Source organism: Aquarana catesbeiana, linkage group LG01, assembly GCF_042186555.1.
Source record: "Aquarana catesbeiana isolate 2022-GZ linkage group LG01, ASM4218655v1, whole genome shotgun sequence".
Classification (NCBI taxonomy): domain Eukaryota; kingdom Metazoa; phylum Chordata; class Amphibia; order Anura; family Ranidae; genus Aquarana; species Aquarana catesbeiana.
Genome location: NC_133324.1, coordinates 127,962,017 through 127,980,176, shown reverse-complemented (window position 1 = coordinate 127,980,176; position 18,160 = coordinate 127,962,017). Strand labels below are relative to the sequence as shown.

Genomic DNA, 18,160 nt, shown 5'->3' with positions numbered 1-18,160 from the left:
TTGTTTTGTTCGTCTTCCACGGTAGTGAGCCGAGGTCTGCAACTGCAATCCATCCTGCACCTGATTTTGCCTGGAGCGGTGTGCTTCTCTTTGTAAATTAGGAGGGTGCAGATCTGCTGGGAGTGAAGATAGCCAAAAAGTTAGAGGGGCTTTTAAACTAGGCGACGGTGGGGGGGTCCAGAGGTAGAGATAGTCAGCGCAAAAGATATTACAGAGGATAATATTGGGGGCATTAGTGGTAGGTTGACTAAAGCACATAAACCCGAGGTAAGTGTAGTAACAAGTCCTATTTGCAACCTCGGAACACCCAAAAAGAAGACAGTATGCGACCGGTCTAAACTACGTGGCATGTTCACCAATGCCAGGAGCCTGGCAGACAAGATGGGAGAACTAGAGAACTGTTGTACAAGGAGGATTTTGATTTTGTGGGAATTTCAGAGACTTTGTTTAACAGCTGTCATGACTGTCTGGCAACCATTCAAGGGTATTTCCTTTATCGCAGGGATAGGGGGGGTAAAAAAGGGGGAGGGGTATGCCTGTATATCAAAAACAATGTACAAGTGAATGTGAGAGATGACATCACTGGGGGGAGCTAGGGAGAAGGTGGAATCCTTATGGGTAGAGCTCCAAATAGATGAAACTAAGGGGAAAAGTAATACTGGGAGTATGCTATAGGCCCCCCTACCCTGAGGGAGGCGGGGGAGATGGACCTCCCATCACAAATTGGATTAGCAGCAAGGATGGGAGGTGTCATCATAATGGGGGATTTTAATTATCCAGACATAGACTGGGTGAAAGGAACCGCGCATTCGTCTAAAGCTCGCCAGTTCCTAAATGTCTTGCAAGACAATTTCATGGGTCAGATGGTAGACACACCAACTAGAAACAAAGTTACTAGACCTACCGATTACCAACAATACAGACCTGATCACGGATGTGGAAATAAGGGGCAATTTAGGAAATAGCGATCACAGGTCAATTAGCTTCAGTACAAGTCACACAAATAGGAAACATAAGGGGAATACAAAGACAATGAATTTCAAAAGAGCCAACTTCCCTAAATTACGAAGTTTGCTAGAAGATATAAATTGGGATGAAATCTTAGGAACAGAGAACACGGAGGAGAGATGAGTTTGCTTTAAGAGCATATTAAATAAGGGCATTAGCCAGTGCATCCCATTGGGAAATAAATTTAAATAAGCAAAACAGAAGTCCTGGATGACTTAACTCCAATGTAAAAATGCATATAAAAGCAAAGGAGAAGGCCTTCAAAAAATACAAGGCTGAGGGATCATTAGCAGCATTCAGACTTTACAAAGAATGCAACAAGAAATGTAAGGGTGGAATTAGAGCGGCTAAAATAGAACACGAAAGACACATAGCAGAGGGGAGCAAAACAAAAGTATATAAACAGTAAAAGAGAGAGAACAGACCATATTGGCCCCATAAAGAATGAGGTGAATCTGGTTATAAAGGATGGTGAGATGGGGAAAGTATTGAATTTATTCTTCTCCTCAGTCTTTACAAGGGAATTGGGGGCTTCAGTAACCAAAACTGCAGTGTTTATCCTCATGACACATCACTGACAGCATTCACCGGTTCAATTGAAATCAGCCGACATACAGCCCGTATATACTGGAGTCCATACAACAGAAGCCAGTCAGCTGCTGTCGAAGGGGCATGACCGTAAAAGGTATGGTGATCTGCTCCCATTGGCTAAGAGCGCTGACCGGCGTGTTCTGGCGGGGGGCCGCCCCCCGTCAGAACACAATAGAACAGCAGGAGAGATCGCTGTACTAACGTCGTATAGTGAGTACAGCGGCTCCTCCTGAATATACCAAGTCACCTTCAAACCAAAAACAATGATTATGTAGGACAGCTGCCAGCCAAGCGGACCATGTATATTCAGCCAACAACTAACTTTTCTTTTTTGCTCCCTGATCTGCTTAATATACCACTAAAAAGCATTTTGTTGTATCTGTTTAATAAGTGCAAATAATACCTGTTGTAAAAAAATTCAGAACTGTCCTGTACACAATTCTTGTATTATCTCAAGGGGCATAATTAGCCCTTCCAGTTCTTATCTTGGAATTACAAAACAATCAGTCCTTATTTTGTGAATGATAGGCTAGTGGAAGGGTTTGAGTAGTTTAGCAAAAAGATAACACTATTCAGTCCATACCATTCAGTGTGTGTGGTCAGCTTAAGCCAGCCATAGACTGTTCGAAACTCGGCCAGTTCAGCAGGGACTCAAACCAAATATGGTCAGGCTGATTATACCAAAGTTGAGCGATCAACTTAGGTACAAACAGCCTGTCGGATTTTTCCATGTGATTACTGCCAGCGGCTATAGCCACTACCAATAATTACTGTGTGTTATCCCAGCTGGGTGGCTCCCCCCGCCGGGAGAACACAATAGCTCCGTGGGAGGGATTCCTCTGACTATGTTGATGGGGGAATCAAGCAATTTCCATGGGTTGCAGGAAAGAAAATCGAATCATCTAATGCCGGCTTTACAAATAGTGAACCGATTTCTGGCAGATCGATAGATATTTTTCTGTGCTTGTAGAGCTTTTCAAGCAATAAAACATAAGAAATGTGAATGTATTGCAAGAGGTTTACCGAGTATGATTTTTCTTTATTTTGCCTTATATGCATATGTAGGGTGCCCATATAATGCAACTAGTACTCTATTTGCAAACACATAATGAACAAAGCCACAATGAGTAAACCAGAGTAAGCCGCGTTCCAGTTTTGACACACAAGTTACCCAATTTGTGATCAGTATTTTTATCCAAATCAATCTGACATCTAAGCAATAATGAACAATGTTTTACTCTGAAGCCAACAGCTACAACTTGAGGGTTCTCGGTGTTCTTTCTGTAACTTACATTTCTCCAAAAAAGTAGTGTGATGCTCCCAGTCTGTTGGAGAGGAGATTTAGACATTCCTTGGCATCTTTATAAACCTATAAAACAGAAAACATTATGAGCAGAAAATCCCTAGATATGACTACTGAAAAAATGGTAATATCTTTTTTGAGGACATTTTGTTTTTGCGCGTTCTTCCAGGAAGCCCAGTCACAAAAAAAAAATAAAAAAAAAAAAAAATGAAGGAAACATTGAAAACTCAGACCATCAGTTGGTCACATTATGACATTAACTGGATATACAGCTCTTTATGCAAGTACTAACCTCTCTTGGACTTTTCCATATTTTGTAATATTACCATCAAGAATTAAAAATGATTTAACTGGGTTTTATAACACTAATCTACATAAAAGAGAATCTACTGTCAAAGTGAAAAAAATCCTAATTTTAAAACGTATTCATCAACTTACTTTGGGTACACTTAAAGCGTTTGTTAACCAAAAAAAAAAAATGGATCCTGCTCATTTAAAGCATGTTATATGACACAGTGCTTTTCCTGTGTCATTTGGCCCCCTGTAACACCTAAAAAACCTGACTGATCCAGCCAGTTTCTCCCCACCCCTCTGTAAACTGATCACAGTGTATCATGGCTGCTGAGCCTGACACCGTGGTCAGTTTACAGCATTTATTTTTATAAATAACACAGAGGGATACTACAATAGGAGGCAGTGCTGATGGTGTATACAGGTTAGAGTGGCTTAACAACCACCTTAAGCTTAAATTCTGCAACAACTAATATATCTCTTAAGTCCACATATTTAATTAAAAGGAGTCTATATTTGTGTGCACTTAAAACATCACAATGATCTAGAAACCTGTTTATGGAAGAACCTATGTTAGAGATTCTGAAAAGGCGCCAATCAGGGATGGGTTACAAAATATATTACAAACTTAACATCTAAATATGAAAATTAAAGTAATAATTAAAATAAAAGGTTAGAGTTTGAGACCTAGAGAAGGCAGTTAGTGATAATGAAGGAATGGTATTGGAGAAGTAACCAAAAGGCCAAAAGTTACCTCCAAGGAGGTGCAGAAAATCACATAAACAAAGACCAAAACTGAATTTCTTGGCCCTGCAAGCCTTTTTGGCTTTACCACCAGATTGGATACCAATACAGCTCCATCTTCCCACAGCTTTAACCACTTCAGCCCCGGAAGTTTTTACCCCCTTCCTGACCAGAGCGTTTTTTGCGATTCGGCACTGCGTCGATTTAACAGACAATTGCGCGGTCGTGCGCCGTGGCTCCCAAACAAAATTGACGTCCTTTTTTTCCCACAAATAGAGCTTTCTTTTGGTGGTATTTGATCACCTCTGCGATTTTTATTTTTTGCGCTATAAACAAAATAAGAGCGACAATTTTGGAAAAAACGCATTATTTTTTACATTTTGCTATAAAAAAAATATCCCCCAAAAATATATAAAAAAATTTTTTTTCCTCAGTTTAGGCCGATCGTATTCTTCTACATTTTTGGTAAAAAAAAAAAAAAAAAAAAAACCACAAGAGTTTATTAATTGGTTTGCGCAAACGTTATAGCGTTTACTAAATAGGGGATAGTTTTATGGCATTTTTATTAATAATTTTTTTATTATTAGTAATGGCGGCAATCAGCGATTTTTATTGTGACTGCGACGTTATAGCGGACATGTCGGACATTTCTGACACATTTTTGGGACCATTGTCATTTATACAGCGATCAGTGCGATTAAAAATGCACTGATTACTGTGTAAATGACACTGGCAGTGAAGGGGTTAACCACTAGGGGGCAGGGAGGGGTTAAGTGTGTCCTAGGTAGTGATTACTAACTGTAGGGGGATGGGTTCTGTGTGTGACGTCACTGATCTCTGCTCCAATGACAGGGAGCAGAGATCGAGTGACACTTGTCACTAGGCAGAAAGGGGAGATGCTGTTTACAACGGCATCTCCCCGTTCGTCCTCTCTGTGAGGCGATCGCGGGTATCCCCGCGGCGATAGAGTCCGCGGGACCCGCGACCCGGCCCACGGAGCTCCCGGCCAGCGCGCGCCGCCAGCGGAGCGCACGCAATGGCACGGTGGGGAATTCAAATGGACGTACAGGTACACCCATTTGCCCAGCCGTGCCATTCTGCTGACGTACATCGGCGTGCGCCAGTCGGGAACCGGTTAAAGTGGATGTAAACCTGAAAATTTTTTTTTTTTTTAATATTATACTGTAGAGTATAAGATTTCCTATCATTTGAGCCCAGTCTTGCCAAACAGAGTTAATCCATCTCTGAGCAATCCTCTTTTATTGTTCAGTGAGATAAATCTTGACAAACTAAGAAAAACTTTGTCAAATACTCCCCCTTGCTGCGAGTGACAGCCTAAGACACAGGCATTATTTTTTAATTCCCTCCCCCACTCCTTTCTTCAGCAGCTCTGCAAGGATTGGCTGTTCCACACCTCACCATGATTTGGCATGCTGAAGTCCTGTGGTTACTTTCCTGTCTTTTCACTGGATGTTAGAGATCATAGCAGAAGTTCAGTGTAACAAATACACAGGAGACAATGAATATTGACAAGGGGGGTGTAGAGGTGGGCGGGGAGTCTACTGACATCACGACTCCACCCACCGAGCTCCAGACAACAGACCCACCCACAGAATATGCAGTTTTTCAGGTCTCATAACAGACAGAGGGGAGACATTTGACAGGTAAGGAAACATGCAAGAGGCATGAATATCCTTATAGATAACCCCTATGGCAGTAGTTTAGAAAGGATGATATTGGGTTTACATCCACTTTAAGCTCTCCTCTCCCAAGATCACGAACAGAGGAGAGGTGCCTGCTAGCCTGGCTGACCTCAGGAATATGTCTGTCATAGTCAAAAGTATACTGGGTCGGCAATCTATTTTTACAAATATTTGAGGTTATCCAGGCTTGCAGTCACCTTCCATTTCATGAAGGTCTTGCAAGAGAACCTCTGAGAGGTATGGATAGGCAAGAGTGTAAGCCTGGATGAGGTCTAAGCTAGTAGGAGTAACTAAGTGTGCCATTAATCTGCACAGGGAAAGACTGACATGAAAATATTGAAGCTGAATGGGTGTGCTGCTTTTATATTCTATACAGAGCTACATAACTGACACAGACAAAAGTTTTAATAAAACGTCAGTGTAAAACAATATGGAAATAATTGCAATTTAGACTTTTATACAACCCACCTTGAAGGACGATGAATATGTTAGGAATATTAGTGTGTCCAACAAGATTTTCCTTCTTATATTAAAAGTAACTGAAGGCATTCCATGTTTTCAGATAGAAGTGTTTATTTATAGCTTTGAAGCGATATGGAGATCTTTCTGATTGGATGGTGGAAGATCACGTCTCAGTGGTAATAACAAGAATATTGTTATTTAATATTGTTAATTAATTGTTATTATATGCCTCAAAAGGAGTGGAAAAACTGTCTTCATCCCACTCTTTTCTAGATGCATTTTAAAATTGTGTACAGCTAAATTAGCAAAATTGCAGTGTTCTAAAGGCCTGGACTCAAAATTGGAGTCCCCACAAATCCATGAGTTTTTTTCCTAGGTCCAGGATTTACCCATATTAAATAACCACCATAACCCAAAGGTTTGAGACCAGTGATGAGAAAGACCAAAAATGACAACCCCACACCGGCTGCCCCAAGTCACTGCTAGGCTGGTTTCTGGTCTCTACCCGTTGAGCTGGAATTAAAAAAAAAACCTTTGCATCAAAGACTCTGGTAGACCAAGTCTCCAAACAGAAAGTACCCTCCTATAGCAGTAACTTTCAGGAAGGGTGACCTATACAGGGCCTTTTACCCTCTGCATGTCTGATGGCCCAGCAACCTGAATACCTAGCATCCCCTTCCATTAAAGGTTTAGCCACACAGGTAGGAACTAGGGGCCCTAAAAAGGGCTACATGAATAGAATCTTTTAACACAAAAAGAGTCTTATTAGATGATGTTATCTGCCTACTAAAATGGGACAAGAGCACCAAGGCTAGGACTGTATGGATTTTTTTTTTTTTTAACATTACTGCCTCAATTGAGGTACAGAACAGAGTGGTCAGAACTGTGTAGAAAGCAGAAATGTTGTTCACTGTTATATAAATACTGTTCACTTTTTAGGAAAGTTTGGATGAATGTGAATAGGAAGTGTACATACAAATGGTAGCAAGAAAAAAAAAGGAAACTACAATTTTGTCCCGACATCTGTCTGCTGCCTCAATGACACCCAGCTTTACTCCACCTAGAAGTCAGCATACAGGCAGTCATGGTCCATCCCCTACAGATAGTCCTATGGATTATACAAGGTATAGCCATCATCGAGTGTGCTAGTGCTTGCTTTGCCTCATTCTGTGCACCTGTGCACCACATTTCTTCATTCTAAGCAAAGCCACCAGATAGAAAGGTTGAAACTAGAAAATTATGTGGAAAGAGGCCACAGTCCTGCCTGAAAGCAGAATGAAAAGTCAGCTGAATCTGGATTCAATAGATTGAAAGTTTAAAACAATCTGAAAAGAGAGCTGGATTGCATTCACGATCGTTAAAAAGGTATTAAACCAAAATGCACATTTATTATAATACAGCATACCAATTCTTAGTTGTGATGGCTACAGTAGTTTTTTTTTAGGCTTTCTTTCTTTTAATTTTAATCTGGTGATCTAACCAGTAAGTCTGTTTTTCAATAGAACAAAGCTCTGTTGCAGATCAGTTACAGGGATGAGACAAACCATTTACCACTGACAGGGGTGCTTACAATGAGCTTTTAATTATGTAAAACCTTTATCCCATAAGGTAACAAAAACTGTTACTGTAACAGCAGTGTGAGCTGGAGTTTGGCTTCAATTTGTTAGTGTATTTAAATATGCTTTATACATTTAACACTCCTCTGAATGACAATGCTGCTGTCCAAAAGGTGCCCCCTGTGCTCCTTCATCTAGAGTGGAGGCACTCTAGACTCTAGATGTGTGTTACTGGCCAGATCATCATCAGGTGAAAACAGAGGGAAAACGACTGCAGCCACCACATCTAATGATTGGTAAGCTGCAATGTACCACATTTTTGGTTTTGTGGTTAATATGTTAACAATGCTTTATTCTTTAAAAATACAAGCAGTCTAGCTCATCCCAACAAACACAGCAAAGTTCTGACACGTTTCAGCCAAAGCTGAAGGAGCTATGATTAGGCTTCAGCTGGAATGCGTTGGAACCTTGCTGTGTTTTATGGGATGCTCTAGACCACATGTATTTTTGGTGAATAAAGCATTTTTAAAGCGGTGTTCTGCCTGGGGAAAGAAAAAAAAAAAAAAAAAAAAAAAAAAAAAGAAAGAAAAGTCAGTAGCTACAAATACTGTGAAAAACAAAATAGTCCAGCGCTCAAATGGGTTGTAAAAGCAGACAGCATGCAACAGGACATGGAATATGAAAACAGTTTATTTTCTATGAACCATAAAACACCACTCCTGTAAGCAAGCAAAAAGGAATGAGAAGGAAGTAAAATTAAAAGGCTTACGGCGTCACCAAAAGTCCGCTGTGCAACAAGGAACGAACAGAACATTGAGAATGGTGAAAAACTTCCATGGCGGGGGTGGGGCCGCCAATGCCCCTGCTATGTTGTGGCCGAAGATGGAAACCGCTCACCGGTAACTGCAAGGTGGGCAGACGTGCTAGGGGAGGAGAGAGGGGTAGCATCCAGCAGCGAGATGAACACTCTCTGTCCCCACGTGTGCCCGTGACGTCAGACCAGCTGGAGTCCCAACGTGGGAGGGGAGGAGAGCCGCGGTGCTGCGACTAAGATCTCGTAGGTCTCTCCTAAACAAACCAGACACACAGACAGCTGAACACTGCTGAAAAGTGTGTGATTAGACCTGGAAGCTGGAGTGCAGAGCTGGGTTGGCTATGTAGGTTATCCGTCAGGGTTGCCGAGGGTGATGATAGTTGAACAACCTCTTGGGACGTGGTGACCTGTGAGTGGCTGGGTTGCCTTGACGACGCGTTTCGCGCGCATGCGCTTTGTCACAGTCAAAAAAGTAGGCAACCAAGATGTTTAAATACTATGAAAAGGTGGGGGAATTAACCGAGCAGAGGGGCCGGACAATTTGGAACAGACGTTAACCCCTCGTTGCTCAGTGGTTACATATTAGATTTAAGGACATTGAGACACAATCTGAATGTAAATCTATAGATCATGCGTGCATATGGATTATATCTACACAAATAATGTATAGAAAAAATAAAAAACTAATAATAAAAATAAATGAAATAAAAACTAATAAAAAACTAAACCAAAAATATAAATATGTATATATGCATAACAAAAATATCAAAATATATAATAACAAAAATGTTGTGAATACACATATGATAAAAATATGCACATTTATAAAAGAACACATATATATGTGTATATCTAAAATAGTGTAAAATTGTATTGCTTAAAAGTACACCATGACCCGAAATCTCTCGGTGGATGCGATATTGGGCGCACTCACCGGAGGGGGGAGCAAATACTGTAACTGCTGACTCTTAATATATGGACATTTACCTGTCCAGGGAGCCCATGATTTCGGCACCACAGCCGATTTTCAGATTAGCTGTTGGGTGCTGCTGCTGCCATTCGTCGTAGGGGAAACAGGCTGTGAAGCCTTTTGGCTTCACAGCCGGTTCCCTACTGCGCATGTGCGAAGCGTGCTGCGCTTTCTAACCTTGGCCAGTGGCAGAGGAAGGAGGAGGGGGGACGAACTTCCGAGTGAACAGTGCCGCAGCGCTGTCTCCCAGAAGTGAGGAAGTGCACCTGTCAAAAACAGATACCCATTCCCCCCTCCCCCCGAAAGGTGCCACATGTGGCACCGGAGGGGGAGGGCGAGGAAGCAAATAAGCGGAGGTTCCACTTTTGGGTGGAACTCCGCTTTAAGGATCGTGGACAGACTCCAGCTCTATGATCCAATTTCATGTTTTGGAGATGAGCAGGAACCTGGGCTATTTAAATCTGACATCCCTGGAATGAAACAAAGAAAATAGAAGGCTTATGGCCTAGCACATTATCCTCAGTAAAAATTTTAATTGATTAACAAAAATAGGTATCATACTTACAAGTGAAAACTTGAATAAAAGCATATATCATATCATTGCTCCACAAGAGTCCATGTGAAGCTGTCCCCATCCCCTGGGGCTATCACGCAATGGCATAGGCTGACGCTTTTCAAAGAGTTCCTCTTCCTCAAAGCCTACCAAACATGTTTCATTGGCAACCGCACAGCGCAGGAGACATATTTGTGTGTTGTTTTGGACCTCTGGAATGAATACTGACGTAGAGGTAGAAATGTATATGGTAGAGAGCTGTGAAAGTGCCATCATCCCAGTATAAGCAGAACAAAAGAATACCCTCCAATGGGAAGAAATTGTAGGCACATCAGACAAAAGAACTCCAAAGACACAAAAATAAATGTAAAAACTATAAATTTTAATATGTATATTAGTCTAAATGGTTAACGGAATGGCTTATACACATTTTTGGATGCCTCATCATTTAGCCTAATGTCTAAAGTCTTTGGTAGGCTTCTCTTGTGCTGACCTCATATATGTATCTAAGCCATTCCTTTAACCATTAATACTATATATTTTTATCTTGATGTATAATAAAATTCATAGTTTTTATATTTGTTTATTTGGAGATCTTTTGTCTGATGTGTCCACAATAGTCCCTTCCTATTAGAGGGCATTCTCTTGTTCTACTGACGAAGAGGTAGAACTAGTCTTGTGAAGTTTTGTATTTGAAATTTTGAGTGGATGCTCTTATTTTAGCACATCAGCAATGTCTCCTGGACAGAATTTACAGTTATTTGTTGCCTTAAGCTAATCTTATATACACATCGGTTCCATTGCTACCTGAGCTTCCACTTCATTCAGACTGTACAGCGGAGGCTGCCCCTTGGTCACCAGGATCCTATTTGAAGCCTCCCTGGACATCTTCCCAGGCAGGTAATATCTCAGAGGGAAAGGAGTGTGTGATGAGTACCAGGGCCTTGTTAAACTGGAATAATTCTCAGCATCAACCCAAAACGTGTGCAGCTGTGAAAATACAGATGAAGAATCGTAAAGAAAAAATTAAATAACCAGTAAGGAATCTTAATTCAGCTATAAATCAGTGTAGGCAAGATTACATGATTCATAAAGTAATCCCCATCCATATTTGCTGACAGCTTAAGTGCCAGGTATTTGGGTTCCGTCAGCAACCCCCCCCCCCCCAGGATTTAACTATATCCTGGCCATACAAAGGTCTATAGGTGCTTTCCTTTAAGAGAAACCTCCATCGTCAAACAGATGCTGTCATTCTGACCACCTTCTCTTGTTAGTTGCCTGGCTTTTTATGACTTTAAGGCTCCATGTACACTAGCATTTTATAGAAGCTCAAAAAATGCTAGAAAAAAAAAACGCTGGATGAAAAATACTGATGATAGCTTTTTATGTGGTGGCTTGTAGTGGCTTTTTGGCGCATTAGCATTATTAGTGTTTTTACAGTACATGAAGAAAAAGAGCTGTTAGGAGCATTTTAGTAGCATTCAGCATTATTCTGCTGGAAAAACGCTCCCAAAAACAAATATTTTCTTCTCTGAAGCTCAAAAAATGCTAATAGCCTAAAGTAGTGTGCATGGACAAATAGGATAACACGATTTAGCTTCTAGGAGCAGAAAAATGCCAATAAGAGCTTTTAGAAGCTTAATACTGTAGTAATCCCTGACCTCTAACCAGCATGCAGATAAAGAAAATCAGAATAAATATTTTTTTTTGCATCAGTAACTTAAAAAGTACAGAAGTGGATCATCATGACAGCCAGGCAGCTAGAATTGTTGGGATAAGCCAGTATTGCAGCCTCTATACTTTTAAGAGTAGGTTTCGTTTTAAATGAGGGCTATAATTAAAAAGTAAACTTGTGTTTTGTCAATGGAGGGCAAGCAAAAGGTTAGACTTAAAGTGTAGCTAAGCCCAAAATCCAATTTGGCATCAGGTCTTACTGTGTACAATTTTCCTGTATATATTTACTAGAATCTTCGTGTGCTTTTTGTATTTCTTCTTGATCAGTGTACTAATCCATCATTAAACTTTGCCTCCTTTGCAGGAGTTTTGTGTAACAAGGACCAATCACTGCTACTCTCTCTCCCGATGCAGGAAGACTGGTTCTGTATGCACCCCTCGCAGGCAGTCTATAGCTGGTGGGCCTGCTGGGTCCCTCTCACAGCTCTGCTCTCTGCACAGTCTATGTCAGAGGTGTCTAACCTTTTGACATTCCTGGGCCACATTGGAAGAAGAGGAATTGTCTTGGTCCACATTTGCTAGGGCCCGCAGCCCATTCATTTTTTAAGGGCTACTGTGCCTGAGTTTCATGGAGGAAAAAGGTTCCTGCACCATTTTTGAACCGCAGTGGCCCAAGAAATCTCATTGGTGCTTTTTTCACCATAAGATTTTCCAGCGGTCCCACACCTGAAAAAAGCAGTGCGTTTTGGCTGTGGGTGCAACAGCTGGGATTCCTGCAACCACCTGCAGTAGTGTGAACCTAGCCTAAATTCATGGACAGTTTTTACATCGGTCTGTGAATATCTATTACAATCATGCAGACTACACATCCGTAACAAACATTCATGTACAGATATAAAAATCACATACTCGCTAGCCTCCTTCCCCTCTACCTCGTGACACTCGCAATATTCACCTCAGGCCCACCGATAGGCACCTGGAGCCCAGGATACATGATGAGAACTTTTACCAGGGTGGGAGGAAGCGATCCGGGGGCTGCAGAGCTGGCTCCATCCGACAGCAGACTTGTCAGATTTACCCCCTTCCACTGCCACCACAGTTAAAAGCTTAAGCCCAGGTGTGGGCCTCTCCCATTTCCCCTCTTGAACCTATTTCTTACCCCTTATTTTACAGTTCGTTCCCAATTTTCTGTAATCTATCTTTCAACCTCCTAAACAAGTGTTGGTATACATGCTGATTTTCTGTCTTTTGATTCTATTTTATTGTTATTTGCAAAACTTAAGACATCTCATGACCTGTTAGTTTAAATAGGCATTGCTTATCCTAGGCTTGTCTTGCGATAAATAAGATGGCGTTTCTTTATATCTCTGATTGTATTTAAGCCTACATTTTTTTTACATCATCTGTTGAAGCCTTAATGTCTGTCATCTTCACATGGATGGACATGACCTGTCTGACAAAGAATTTCAAAAAATTAACTTGCAGAGTACCAAGTATGCTCACCATTGCAGGAAGTAGTTTCTCCTCAATCAGAGCGATGTATGCCAGCGTATCCGACCCCTCTTTCGCTGATAACACATAATCAGCATTATATTTCTGTCAAAAGTAAGAACATAGCATTTAAGTCACAATAAAATGCAGACGTTGGCTGATAGGTTTAAAAAATTTCATGTCTTTATGAACCTTGCTCTGTGCACTGGTGTGCAGTCATGTTGAAACAGGAAAGGTCCATCCCCAAACTGTTCCCACAAAGTTGGAAGCATGAAATTGTCCAAAATTTCATGGTATGCCGAGGCCTTAAGAGTTCCCTTCACTGGAACTAAGGGGCCAAGCCCAACCTCTGAAAAACAACCCCACACCATAATCCCCCCTCCACCAAATGATTTGGACCAATGTACAAAGCAAGGTCTATAAAGACATCAATGAGCGAATTTGGGGTGGAGGAACACCCTTGGGATGAATTCGAGTGGAGACTGCAAGCCAGGCCTTCTCATCCACATCAGTGCCTGACCTCACAAATGCGCTTCTGAAAGAATGGTCAAACATTCCCATAGACACACTCCTAAACCTTGTGGACAGACTTCCCAGAAAAGTTGAAGCTGTTATAGTTGCAAAGGGTGGGCCAACTCAATATTGAACCCTACGGACTAAGACAAGGATGCTATTAAAGTGCATGTGAAGGCAGGTGTCCCAATATTTTCGACAATATAGTGCATACTTACCTAATTTGCAGATTCTCTGAGCACAAGACCGTTCCCCACCACTCCTGGGCCCCCCCCACTGTTCCTGGCGTCATAACCTGCCCATAGACCAGTGATGGAGAACCTTGGCATCCCAGATGTTTTGAAACTACATTTCCCATGATGCTCTTGCACTCTGCAGTGTAGTTGAGCATCATGGGAAATGTAGTTTCAAAACATCTGGAGTGCCAAGGTTCACCATCACTGCCATAGACTGTCTCTAGCTATTCTAATAGCTTTACACAATGCAGCAACATCCACACGAGTAGGACACCCAATGTTAGAAGTGATGTATTCTGCCAAAGCAAATACACTTTTGCAAAGTGGTACTGACTAGTATTCCAGTGTTTGCCTTCTCCCTCCATTTTTCTCCATCACTCAGTTAATGTGACCCCAAAACTGATGGAGAGGGGCAGGGGAGGGTCAAACAAGGATGCTTTGCAGGGGACTGAGATCCTCCTTATCAACTAATTATGCCATTGATTTTTAGGACACCGGCAGCTAGAAGGTTGGAATGATGCACAATGCAAACTTGTAGCTTTGCATAACTAAAATGCAGGCTTCATCCACAGGCTAGTTTGTATTACATTTTTGTGCAATTTTTAAGCATTTTGCCAAGACACCCCTGGAGAAACCTCAAGGCACCCCAGGGTGCCTGGGCACTCTGGCTGAAAATGGCTGCCCTAGACAAAACTAGCAGTTAACCCATACATTGGGGGCACAGCCCCACTGCATGGGAAAAGAAAAAATTTTTATGGAGTGCTTTAGGTCACCTCATGGCTCAAACAGTCACTACTTCAGGAATGAGGCTCAGGTCTAGCGGTGGCTATGGGAGGAACATTTTGCCGGTCTAGCCAAGGCGTATTGAGACCTGTTGATAGGTCTGAGGGAAGATAAGCACATAAGTAGATTGGTGGCAGATGGTGGTTTTGGGGTCAGTGTACATCAAGGAGGACACACGACTGGACACGTATATTAATGCCGATATGGACTGTAAATGATAAATATACATATATATTTTTTATTATTATTATTCACTATATTTATCTGATTGTGCAAGCTCTATTTAAGGGGTTCCCACCATCATTTCACTATAGCACATATATTTGTATTTGAATACACATATTCCTTTTGCAGTGTTTTTCTGCACATTAACCTGGAAATCAATCACTGTGGGTTTAATAGCAGGAAGAATTGTAAAGCATTGATTTTGTTTCACGTCTACTAATTATTTTCATATTATGACATAATTTTGCACAAACAATAGAAGGGTGTTCCACCATTATTCATAAACAAAATTGGGAGGGTAGCGCTGCATTTTGGTTATTTTGGTTCCGTAGATGTGGGAACACATAGCAGTGTTTCACTTATTGATCGATTTGTTTAGATTACCAGTATTTTATGCAATACACATAGTAGTGCAGTGATAACTATGTTTTATTTCCAGCCAGAAAGGGAATGATACAAGGGGAATATATTAGTGGTCTCTTAGCAATGATTTTGCTTACAAAACACTGTAATTGCACAGCATACTGGGCTTTCGAAGCCTAGCACTGTCTGCTTACTTTGTTTACCTCTGCTTAAAGTGGTTGTAAAGTCACTGAAGATAATTACTGGAATCCCCTTTGTTATAGCGAGCTATATAGTGCAATGTGTGTTTTTTTAACATCATGAAGCTAAATACCTTATTTCACAGCACCGCTGTGCAGTCACGTGACTTCCCGCCGCTCTCCCTCCCAGATCTAAGGACTACAGCGGGAGGGGTTGAAATTCCCCTCTGATATCAGTCGGGAGGTCACGTGACTGCACAGCAGTGCTGTGAAATAAAGTATTTAGCTTCATTAATTTAAAGAAAAAAAACCCACATCACACACACTGCACTGTATAGCTTGCTATAACAGAGGGGATACCAGTAATTGTGTTCAGTGACTTAGCCACACGGAATAGTGGCATTAGAGGGGAGGGACGGGGAGGAGATTGGCTTTCACACACACTAGAGACTGACAGGTGGGGGGGGGGGGGGGACGCTGAACACAGCGGGATGACAGAGGGACATAAACTGACCACAGTATCATGGATCAGCAGCCATGATTACCATAGTCAGCATACACAGGGGGACAGAGGAACAGGCAGGATCAACCAGGTATTTTACACCATAGAATGGGACAAATGACACTACAGAAGCACTATGCTGTTTATTGTGCTTTAAAGGAACAGGATATTTTTTTTTTTTTTTTTTTTTTGGGTTACAACCGCTTTAAGTTAGAAATCTTATGACAATGTATGTACTAATGGAGAGAGAGGGTTAGTTCCTCTTCTGACGCTTTCACACTTGCAAAGATCTGAATAGCAGGAGATTAAATTTCACAGGCTATTCACAACATAGCAGTATACAGCAGGACCAGAGAACAAGCTTTGCGTATCACCTTCAGCCTCATTGGCTTGTGCACGGGGTGCGCTGGGTGTGCCTGGGCACATCCTAATCAGCCCCTGCACCAGTGGCATCCAGTGGATCAACCAATGTGTAACCTCAGGAAATTAATTGCGTTTTAACATCAGTGCTAAATCCTCTGCATCACCTCCCTTGCCGAAAGGGGGAGGGGGGGTGGCGATGGGGAGTGTGCCTCTGAGCGGATGCACTGTGTAATGCCCGAGACCTGAGACTAGGGACCACGATTGTAACAGACATACTGAACACCCCCCTTTCTCTCACCAACCCTCTTACCCCTCCCCCACCTGTTTGACCCTCCCTTCCCTCCATCTCCTACTTTCCCATCTCTCTCCTGCCCCTTCTGTCTCCCATCCCACGAGAGACCGGAGGGTGTCCGCCGGCTGCCTGGACTGGTAAGCAGAGTCAGGAATGGCTTTGATCGGCTGTTCATTACAGTAAACCGGAAGCCATGACATGACATCACTTCTGGTTTACTTGGAAACCATCGACGCCAGGTTTTAAAAATATAAAGATCTTGGTGTTTTGAATGCTTTTAAGTATAGAGGAGGGATTTGGGGTCTTATAGACCCCAGAGCTCTCCATAAACAGGACCTGTCACATGCGTATTGCTGTCAGGATGTTTACATTCCCTGCGACAGCAATAAAAGTGCTAAAAAATAAAAGCAACAGCGTTAAAAAAAATTTTTTTTAAAAGTCAGTGTCCCCATCCTCGCAAAGGCGATCGCATGTGTCGGTGCACACCCTAATGCAATAGGCAAACATTGTTCAGTCTGCAAGTGGTAAATATAAAATACTTATTTCATACATGTCTTATTTAATAAAACAGTCACAAAAAAGTACCAGTTACACTTACCAGTAACTAGCTTTCTAGGAAATCTTCCAGGACGGCACACCTGAGAGATGAGAGGCTCCTCCCTACAGGAAACACAATCAATTGACAGCTGTTTTAAGTCCCCACCCTTCCCCTTGATCCTCAGTTTGTAGAGAAGTAACTCCTGAACCCGGTTCACAAAGTAAAATCATTCCTCATAGGTAGCTAGTTACCGGTAAGTGTCACTGGTACTTTTCTCTAGTCATCTTCCAGGACGGCACACCTGAGAGGATAAGTACCTCAGGCCTACCTTAGGGTGGGACCACTGCCTGCAAGACCCTCTTGGCGAACCTCAGTTCTACAGTTATCTTTACCTCCACTCCATATGCTTGATAAAAGGTATGAAACGATTTGGCATGCGACTCAACATGTCAAATCGCATTCCTAAAATTGGCAGCCATTGCCGTTAATAGCACTGTCTGAATCGGCATGACGCCACTTTGCGGTGCCGCACAGATTACCAAAGGCAGCATATGTACTACCCCTGGCCCAGGTTCAATGTGTATTTCTGCTGTGTAGCCCAACAAACCAGGACCATCAATCTTCACTGCTGCCTTTCTGATATGCAGCCAATAAGGCAGTAAACACAGGACACAAAAACCCCACAGACAGACCTCAATCTTGTGTATGTCTGATGTGCAGCAATATAACAATTATGAGCAAAGATGTCACAGGACTCAATGATGTGCGTTTCTGTCATGTGGCACAAAAACCAGAAAGTACAGAACACCTTCACTGTTGTATTTCTCCGATCTGTAGCCAAATAAAGCAGTAAATTTAGGATATAAAGGACCAAAAAACAATCAATCCTCAGTGTAATGCATTTCCGATGTACAGCAATATACCCCTATGAGCAGAGATTTCACAAATCTCAATGTGTATTTCTGCTGTCCTACAACACATCCCAGCAAAGACAAACCTTCACTAC

The 18,160-nt window shown here is 41.9% G+C and overlaps 1 protein-coding gene across 3 annotated transcripts in view; it reads right to left on the bottom strand.

Moving 5' to 3' along the window:
- MTX3 (metaxin 3) overlaps nt 1–18,160 on the bottom strand; it is a 76,082-nt gene that overhangs the window by 22,610 nt on the left and 35,312 nt on the right. For all 3 annotated transcript variants that reach the window (XM_073623689.1, XM_073623696.1, XM_073623685.1), the window contains exons 4-6: nt 13,173–13,265; nt 10,803–10,985; nt 2,892–2,968 (exon numbers count right to left, since the gene is read on the bottom strand). In XM_073623689.1, coding sequence (XP_073479790.1) covers nt 2,892–2,968; nt 10,803–10,985; nt 13,173–13,265 — 353 coding nt within the window. The remainder of the gene's footprint in view (nt 1–2,891; nt 2,969–10,802; nt 10,986–13,172; nt 13,266–18,160) is intronic.